General features: G+C 47.3%; 1 protein-coding gene across 1 annotated transcript; it reads right to left on the bottom strand.

Moving 5' to 3' along the window:
* Nucleotides 1-5882: 5882 nt before the first annotated feature.
* On the bottom strand, nt 5883-10077 carry LOC141608267 (uncharacterized). Its single transcript, XM_074427631.1, has 7 exons — nt 9727-10077; nt 8855-9052; nt 8103-8178; nt 7714-8033; nt 6862-7176; nt 6291-6662; nt 5883-6116 (listed from the first exon to the last, which is right to left on the bottom strand). Exons 1-7 carry the CDS (start codon nt 10075-10077, stop codon nt 5883-5885), a joined length of 1866 nt encoding a protein of 621 aa, XP_074283732.1.
* Between the last annotated feature and the right edge of the window lie 284 nt (nt 10078-10361).

The raw sequence follows: 10361 nt of genomic DNA, 5'->3' as shown, positions 1-10361 counted from the left end.
TGACCGTAAAATATTACTTTCCCTCATGCATTCTTAAATATGAGATTTAAACATGTGATCATCATGATCGACAATTGTGATCGCATTATTGTCGGGGACACTTACTCTAACAGGCAAATACATGGAAGTCAGGGTCCCAATATTCGAGATAAGCATCCAAGAAAGGGTTCACAACCTTCACCAATTTGAGATTTAAAATCGACCCCAAATTGAAAGCACCCATATCATGCTTTTCAACGTTTGTAAAGTCATTTGTCTACTCCTTGAGACAGTTTTCCAAGGCATCCATGATTTGTAGCTTTTTTTCTATGTAATAGGAGAGTTTTTATATAATAGACAGAAGAAAGTTGGGAGAATTATGTGAATAAAACCTACCTCGACGTCTATATTTATACTAAAAGTTGTTTCCTAAATTCCGTCAGAACTGACCAACTGAGGAAATGGCGCAGCACCTGCTGCGCCTCTTCGAAGGACCGCAGCTCGTGTTGCGCCTCTTCCTCAGAGGATTTCTGTGATTTTTCCGCGTTGGATCTTTCCTAATTCCTTTTTGCTTATAATTTCCTATTCTTATAGGTTTTTATTTTGGTAATTCCGTTAAATTACCATATTTTATGTTTCCTAATTTCCCGGACATGTTTCTCGAGACAAAATCGTCTTTTTCGCCAAATAAGAACACTTACCATTTCATTTTATTTTCTTTTTAGGGGGAATCATTTCACTCCCGTTTCACATTTCATTCCAAACTTATACATTTCTTTTTTTCGTTTTTTTAGGGGGTAGCCCTCCCTACCGTCCGGTCATCAATTTTTTTCGCTCATTTCTGGGCAATTTTTTTATTTTTTTAGGTCTTTTTCTCGTTTTGCGCTAGTTTAAGCCATAGGTACAATATGTGTTTACGTGTAATTCTATGTAAATTTCGGCAGTATGATGGCGTAAACCGTCATCTACGAAACCTGTTCTAAGCTAACTTGCAGGAACAAACAAACAACCCAGTAGCAAAGGCACTCAGGCCATCATATATACAATCAAAATGCCATATGTACATCAAACTGGGGGCTCCCGCCCAAAAACAAGTCCAAAAATCCAAGATGAAGTCCTAAATGTACAAAATGTATACAACACAGCCGACGACAACACAAGCAAATAAAACTACTCCTGGTCGCCACCTCGCTCGGTGACCCTAGCCTCGACAGCAGCGATCTCGGCGTCCCTGACCTCCAACTCCCTCAACAGGCGAGCCGTCTCCTCCTGGGGACCGTGCCAGCTCCCGCTCCAGGTTGCGCTCCCTCTGAAAATGACAAAGAAATGCCTCCTTTCAACCATTTCAAATGCGAGAAAATTACAACAGAATTCGAAATAAAGTAAATGAAAGATTCATACTTGTCGTCCTCGGCCGCCAGCAAATGCCTCGGTGGCTGTAGCCCGTAGCCGGTTGGCTACCCTCCACAACGCCACGTATCGATACGGCGCCCCTTGCATTTCAATAAACAAATATTTCAATGAAATGGACAAATGTATTCTTTTATAACAACAAAAGCTAAACTGAATCAGGGGCTTACCCTTCTAACCAAGTGTTGCCACTCCTCCAGGCCAGCATCTGTCACCGCCTCGCCAAAGTCGTGGAGCTTGGAGATCGTGGTCATCCCCGTCGCGTCAGTGTACTGAAGGGTCTTGGGGTACGCTCGGGGCTCGACGTCCGCCTCCTAAACCTCTTGCAAAATTCAGAAGAAGTCTTCGCTCGATGATCATTCATCATTTTGTCAAGTCAACTCGAAAGGGGAAAATGAAGCACTCACCATGACTTTCCAGTAGGCCAGCCTCTGGCGAACAAACAGAGAGTAATCCTCACCAGGGAGGAGAAGAGCGTCGCCACCAATGTCTGCCAGGTCAGCCTCCCTCTCAGCGTTAGTAGGCTCCCTAAACATCTCCTAAGGAGGATCGATGGGAACCGTGAAGGCATCAGGAGAGCACTGACGAGTCAAATGCTCGTCCAGATACCATACTGGACCCATAGACGTCCTCAGCAGCAACCGACTCGAACTCCTAGGTCAAAGGACCTCAGCCACGAAAGGAGGGGCATCGGGGTAGTCCACCAAAGACTTGGGCACCCACTAAGACAAGAGAACAAGGGGTCATTCTTATGATCGCTTCTAAGGGACAATGAATAAACAAATGAGAGAAAAGTGATCAAAAATACTTAAGTCTCTCAGCTTTAGGGCATTCACGCCCCGCCGACAGACATCGTAAGAAGAGCGCCGACTCTTCCTACCACATATCACCTAGTCCTGCACAACGAGGTAAGCTCTCGGTCAAGGCTCCGTCCTCTTGGGTGCAAAGCCTGGGAAGTAAGAGTACACCCACGTCTGCAAAGGAAGACAATTGATAACGATCTTTCACGATTTGATAAAAAGAAGAATGATCTTTCAGGATACGAAGGGAAGGTTCATACCTCCAACAACAGTCTAGGGCCAACGGTAGCAGGAGAACTCCCCTTCTCCAGTAGCTCAGGACGAACCATGGCCCTCATGTAGCGTGTGAGGACCGCAAAGCTAGGAGTGACCCAGTCCCAACGACCTAGGTCACTCAGGTCAGAAAGGAAGGGAAGAATCTTTGTAGACAGCCTCTCCCCCTTGTCTCCAAGGTAGAGTGAAGACAAGAACCACCAGAGCTACATGTGGACCCTCTGCTACGCAGTACAAGGAGGAGGAGCCACCTCCCTCCCATCCATCATCACCAACGCCGGGGTCTTACCCACAAAGTAATCCCTGACGTAAGTGCTCAGTACTAACCCAGGAACCGCAGCAACGCTTGCTGCTAAGTTCCAACCAATCAGCCTCCTGGCCTCGCCCGAGTCCACCTTCATGGTTGTCGACGGCCATACCACAGCCTCCTCTCCACACGGCATACCAGAAATCATGCCGCAGTCCTCCAACGTGACCCTGATCTCGCCAAAAGGCATGTGAAAGGTCGAGGGCGTGTCCCAATACTGATCAAGGAAGGCTCGAATAAGGCAAAGGTTAGCCCGAAGGTTCCTTCCCTTGATCTCCCTCCATGCTCCCATTAAGGCTCCGAAATCTCCTAGCTCGATGATGGCATGCTCCTCCTCCGAGAGTCTCTCGTAGGCCTCCATCATCATCGTGTAGCCAGAAAAGGACCTCATGTTCCCAGCCACCTATATCGATTCGATGCAAAGCTAAGTGAAGGATCAATGAAACGGCAAACAAATAAAGAAAGATGATGAGATAATGACAAGCTCGAGACTTACCAAACTCTTTACCGTCCTGTAAGACAGGTGGCTCTCCGTTGCCCAAATGAGATGATGACTATCCCATTTCTCAGCCCACTCAAGTGCCCTCGCTAGGTGGCGACTGCCTCATCCGAAGTTAGCCAGCCTCGGGGCCTCCTCATCAGCAGCCTTCTCCTCAGCAGCCTCCTCAGCAAACGCCTCCTCTAACACCTCCTCAAAAGTAAGAGAGGGGTCGAAGTCAGTTTCCACGTCCATGGGACCCTCCCCGACGTAGAATCCATGTCACCTGCAAAATTAGAGCAAATTAGGCCGTGTCAACTGACGACGAGCCTCGGTCAAAGTGAATTCCAAGCCTTTCAGGCTCCGAATATGGACTTTTCCCGCCATCTTTGGCCATTTATTTCAAAACCCAACCGCTCATGTGGTAAAATGGGTCAAGTCAAGTCTAAGTTTGTAACACCCCCATTTATTTAAGGGCATGCGCTAGGACTCCTCAGATAAAGAAGGGTGTTACCATCTCGGGAATCCGAGGCAGTAGATAACAAAGAGAAAGATAACAGTACTTTAAATTAAAGTTTATAATGTTTACAACGGAAATAAAACATGTCTTAACTTAAAAATAAAGTCTGACAACTAAACAAAATAAAAGTGGGCTAGCTCTAAGTCAAGTGATCCATGCTCTCTCCCTGCCAGCTCCCAATGTCTCAACAACCTGTCAATCTGCTCCCCATAAAAAGGATCATCACGGGCATACACGAATACGGGTGGTCAACCGCGAGGTTGAGTAGGTAATACGATATAATAAAGAATGCAATGCTATGCTCCTCCATTCAACTCCATCACACACATCCCAAGCACGCCCACCATACCGATCCCGGTAGACTATATATATATCGACCGTAGTCGATCTCGCCACCGCTTGTTGAGGACACAGTGGCAAGTCTGCAGAACCCGCCCGGGCCTTAATCACAAATAACTCACCTCCTCCAACTCCAACTCCGATGCAAATGCAATGTATGAAAAATGTGTAACAATAATGCTCAACAGGATAAATAGATAATCAGGTATGTCATATAATCACCAACATGCCAATTCTTATAATCGTAAGAATTCAATCAGTGTATTCCCCTACCTCAGTATTGCAGTCAAAAAGTCGGGTGCTCAAGAATATTCCACAACAAATTCGCCCTCCGAAAGATAAATAAATGATAAACAATTACTTAAACCATTCCCGTTCCCAAAATAGAAAGTTACTAAAAATAGAAACTTCTTAAAATGGAAAGTTTCCTTAAATGGAAACTTTCCCGATCTAACAGTTTTCTATTTTACCAACCCGACTCAAACCCGTCTCTAGACATTTAAATAACTCGGGAATTAATTAGCTAAACAAGAGTACGATATAGTAAGTGATAAAACAAGTTTTACGTTTAAAAGAATCAAAACAACACTAACTAACACTATCACCCGTCTCCTACAACCCGCACCTTCCCTCTCTCTCACACCCCTCACGCGCCACCTTAAACCACCACGAACACCACCAGGCTTGCTCCCCTCTTCGACCCCACCACCAACAACCGACCCCAGCCTGGTCGACTGCCGCCGGTGAGTCGAACCAGAGCCGTCATTTGGCCTGGTTCACCACCGTGCCTCACCAAACACCCCCCTGTCCTCGACAAACACCACCGCAGCCATCCCCTACCTCTGCCCAAACCACCACAGCCCTGGTCGCCGTCAGCCCCACGCACCCAGACACCGTGACACCACCATTTCGACCTCCCCGAGTCCACGGTGGTGCCACCCCAACCTAAGCATCTAAAACCCGCCCGAAACCCCCCCCGCAACACCCGTGTGATCTACCCTGTCAACAACCCCTCTCGCCGCCAATTCTGCCGCCAAGAACCTCCCTAACCGCCACCAATAGAGACGACCCAAACCACCCAATACCATATCCCCGACACCAGACACCAACACCCCTTCCCTGAGTCACGATAACACAAACAAAAACCTGACAGAAAACGAAAATAAAAGAGGAAGTTGCACCCATACCTTTTTCCGCCACCTAAACAGCCACCAGGGTTAACTATGGATGTCGACTACCACCCTAAGGCCCTCCTTGCTGCTCCGACAACACCCACGCTCACTCTCCCTCTCTCGATTTGTGTGTTTGTTGGGAAATGTGCCGCTGCAAAATGATAGGCGGGTGAGGGAGTGGGGTTTTGTAGGGTTAGGGTAGAATTAGGTTAAACTTAGGTTAAACTTAGGTTAATTGGGTCATGGGTAAATGGGCTTGGGTCAACGGGTAAATGGGTAAGTGTAGAAAAGGAATTAGTTGACGTGATTCGTTCAGTTAAACCCGTCTTAACAAGTTTACGATAACAATACGACTAAACAATTATCTCGACTTAATTAACGATATAAAATACAACTCAATTAACGATATAAAATACGGAGTATTACAGTCTTCCCCCCTTTAAAATGAACTTCGTCCCGAAGTTCACTCATCTAGCAAACCCCCACACGCATCGATGTGGGCCCCAAAACAATTTCCCTAGGGTAAAAGACACATGGATTAAGGTCGGAAACAAAATGTTACATTCTACCCTCCTAAAAAGAAAGTTACGTCCCGGAACTTACCTCATGCAAATAGGTGTGGATAGCTTTCCCTCATGGAAGCCTCAGTCTCCCATGTAGCTTCCTCAACATTGTGGTTAGTCCACAAGACTTTCACCAAAGCTGTCTCCCCATTCCTGGTCTTCCTCACCTTCCTGTCCAGAATCTCCTTGGGTGTCTCTAAATAGGACAACTGCTCATCCATCTCGATCACCTCAGGACTCAACACATGTGATGGATCGCTCAGGTACCTCCGCAACTGGGAAACATGAAAGACATTGTGAACTCTGGCTAACGCTGGTGGCAAAGCTAAACGATAGGCCACCTCTCCAACTCTGTCCAAAATCTCATAAGGTCCGATGAATTTCTGACTCAGCTTCCCTCTCTTCCCGAACCTCATAACTCCCTTCATTGGCGACACTTTGAGTAGTACCTTCTCTCCCACCTCGAAAGAAATCTCACTTCTCCTAGTGTCAGCATAGCTTTTCTGTCTGTCCTGAGAAGCTCTCATCTTTTGCCTTATAACTGCACTGTTCAACCATCTTCGAATCATCTCGGCCCCAAAACGATAGCGTCGATCGATCATCCCAACACACGGGACTCCCGCATTTCCTACCATAAAGTGCCTCAAAAGGTGCCATCCCAATGCTAGTATGATAGCGTTGTTGTAAGAAAACTCGATCAATCCCGATCTGTCCTCCCACGATCCGCCAAACTCTAGAACACAAGCTCTCAACATATCCTCGAGGGTCTGAATAGTCCTCTCTATCTGACCGTCGGTAGCAGGATGAAAAGCGGTGCTCATCTTGATTGAGTACCCATCAATGACGCAATTCTTGCGAACTTGGATAGAAACCTAGAATCTCTCGTCGGAGACGATTTCCTTAGGCACACCGTGCAACTTAACCACGTCATCGCACATAAGCCTTAGCCAACTCAGCCTTACTCCAAGTATCTTTCATGGGAATAAAGTGAGCTGACTTGGTCAATCTGTCGACGATCACCCAAATCATGTTGTTACCCCTTTGAGTCCGAGGCAACCCGACGATGAAGTCCATGGAGATACTCTCCCACTTCCACTCTGGCACGTCTAGCGGCTGAACTTTCCCTTGTGGTCTCTTGTGCTCACCCTTCACCCTCTGGCATGTCAAACATCGAGATACGAACTCAGCGACTTCCTTCTTCATATTAGGCCACCAAAACGTCTTTTTGAGGTCCTTGTATAACTTATCCCCTCCAGGGTGTACAGAATATGGAGTAGCATGTGCTTCTGTGAGAATTTTCTTCTTCAGTTCCTCATTAGCTGGCACACACCACCTCTGCCCAAACCTCAAGCTCCCATCTGAATGGATGCTGAATTTAGAGTAAGGCTCCGCACCCGCCCGCTCTACCTCATTGCGCCATTTCGGATTCTAGCATCCCCTTTTTGTAGCTCTCGGATCTCCTCGTACAACTCCGGCTCAAGCGTCATATCCCCAACGGTCTCACCTCGTCGGATCATGTAAATCCCCATCTGCCTTAGCTCACCGACCATTCTCGCCCGGATCCGCACGGTTGGGGGCATGGATAGACTTCCGACTTAAAGCATCGGCTACGACATTCGCTTTTCCTTCATGATAGAGTAAGTCCATGTCATAGTCGCCAATCAACTCGATCCATCTCCTTTGTCTCATGTTCAGCTCCTTCTGAGTATAGATATACTTCAGACTCTTATGGTCAGAAAATACCTTGAAAGTTGCCCCATAGAGATAATGTCGCCACAATTTGAGAGCAAACACCACGGCCCCCAACTCTAGATCATGGGTAGGGTAATTCTCCTCATAGGTCTTCAGCTGTCGCGAAGCGTACGCGATTACCTTCCCGTTCTGCATCAACACACACCCCAACCCTTTCTTGGAAGCATCGGTATACACTTCGAAGTTATCATTCCCATCTGGCAAGGCAAGGATAGGAGCTGTGGTTAGGCGCTCTTTGAGTGTTAAGAAAGCCTTCTCACAACTCTCGTCCCAAACAAACCGGTTCTCCTTCCTCATTAGAGACGTCAAGGGTTTTGCTATCTTCGAAAAATCTTTGACAAACCTCCTGTAGTACCCAGCTAGTCCCAAGAAGCTTCGAATTTCGCCCACATTCTTTGGGCTCTGCCATCTAGTCACGGCCTCGATCTTGCTAGGATCCACTGACACCCGTTCCTTGGAAATCACATGCCCCAAAAAGGCAACTTTCTTCAACCAGAACTCGCACTTACTCAACTTGGCATACAACTGATTCTCTGCCAGAGTTTTTAACACTATCCTGAGATGCTCCTCGTGCTCTTCCTCATTCTTGGAGTAAACCAAAATATCATCGATGAATACAACCACGAACTTGTCCAGGTACGGACTGAACACCCGATTCATCAGGTCCATAAACACAGCTGGCGCATTGGTCAATCCGAAGGGCATGACCACGAATTCGTAGTGTCCATATCTGGTTCTGAATGCCGTCTTAGGAATATCCTCGTTCTTTATCCTCAGTTGATGATAACCCGACCTCAGGTCGATCTTCGAGAATACTCCAGCCCCACTCAATTGGTCAAACAAATCATCGATCCTTGGCAATGGATATCGGTTCTTGACAAATCACGTTGTTCGGCTCTCGGTAATCCACACACGACCTCAAACTCCCATCCTTTTTCTTGACGAATAGGACGGGTGTTCCCCAAGGTGAAACATGGGCCGAATATAACCCTTCTCACCAACTCATCCAATTGCTTCTTTAATTCTTCCATCTCTTTTGGTCCCATACGGTACGGTGGTTTAGAAATAGGTCCGCTCCGCTTTAGATCAATGGAGAAGTCCACGTCGCGTTTAGGTGGTAGCCCAGGGATCTCTTAGGAAATACCCCTCAAAGTCTCTCACCACAGGTATGTCGAAATCCTAGGGGTCTCGGACTCTCTATCCCACATCGGCATAAGATCAACTGGTCTCCCTTCCTCAGACTCGATTTTAGGGTGTTTACAGAGATAAATTTGACTTTGGGTTTGATCATGTATCCCTTGTAGGTTACTCTGACTCCCTTAGGTCCTCTCAGAGATATCTTCTTTTGGTAACAGTCAATGAAAGCTTTGTACTTCCCCAACCAATCCATCCCTAAAATCACCTCGAACCCACCCAAAGGAAACTCCATAAGGTCACAGTGAAAGACAACCTCCCCAATCTGAATAGGTACACGGGTATAGATTTTATCACAAGGCACAGACTCTCCCGAAGGTACTATAACAGAATCGACCACTCTATGATATATAGAAAGGTTTAAGGCTCTAACATGCTCCCTAGATATGAATGAATGTGTGGCACCAGAATCGAATAACACAAAGGTGGGTTTAGAGTTGACAAGAAATGTACCAGTCACGACATGTGCATCCTCCTTTGCTGCTTCTTTCCCCATGGCAAAGAGCTTGCCACTGGACTTAGCTCCCGGATCGACTCGACGAAGCGGTATTGGGTTGCTTGTTCCCCTCGTTCGGTTCCTCCGAAATTACCACCCCCCGGACTGGTTTTTTGGCTACGGTTACGTAGTTGTTGTAGCTTCCTTGATAATCGTTACTTGCCCCAGATCGGGCACCTCCTCCATAGCCGAGTGTTAGGAGTACGGTAGGCGCCGTATCCCGATCCCGCTGTCCGAGACCCATCGAACCCGGATGTAGGTGTTCGGAAGCCCCCATTGGTTTCCTCCGAACTTCGGCACTCAAATTTCCCGTGTCCCAACTTCCCACACCGAAACAAGTGATCCCGGACGCATTACCTCCAATACTAGCACCTCTGAAATCGCCTCCGCTTTGGTTCCTCATCCCCCAGGAGCACTATTGGTGGAGTATCCACCGAACTTACCCGACCCGGCTTCTTGGCCCCCAAGATTATCACCGACGTTTCCGACTTTCTCTTCTCGGCTTTTCCTTTCTTATCCTCCTTGATCCGCTCGGAGAGACTTTCAGAAGAAGACACCAGCCCTCGGATAGATGTCTTGAACGGTGGTAGGTGGAGAGCCGTGAGTCTCTTTTTGATATCCACCGTCAAACCCCTCTCAAACCTCATAGCCAGCATGGTCTCGTTTTTTGCAAATTCATCGATATATGAAGCCAACAGTCGGAACTTCCTATGGTATGTTTCCACTGTCATGTCCTCTGTCATCTTAAACGTATCGAACTCCTCCCTCAGCTTAGCTTTCCTGAACTCTGGCATGAACTGGTCCGTTAATATCACCTGAAATTCTAACCAAGACACGTACCCTTCCTCAACATCCCTAGCAACATGTCGAATCTCCGCATTGTTCCTATTCCACCACTCTCCAGCTGTGGCCCTGAGGTAGTGTGCAGCTTGGTCTACTTGCAGACTCTTGGGACAAGCTATCGGCTCGAATAGGTTGGTGAACTCCGACACCAATCTCCCCAAAGAAGTGAGGTTCCCCCTCTCCTGTGAAGAAGGTAGGGTTATGCCTCGCCACTATTGTACTCATCTTAGCAGGG

The sequence above is a fragment of the Silene latifolia genome, chromosome 10 (assembly GCF_048544455.1).
Source record: "Silene latifolia isolate original U9 population chromosome 10, ASM4854445v1, whole genome shotgun sequence".
NCBI lineage: Eukaryota > Viridiplantae > Streptophyta > Magnoliopsida > Caryophyllales > Caryophyllaceae > Silene > Silene latifolia.
The sequence above is the reverse complement of the archived record's forward strand: the minus strand, read 5'-3'. Positions and strand labels throughout refer to the sequence as shown.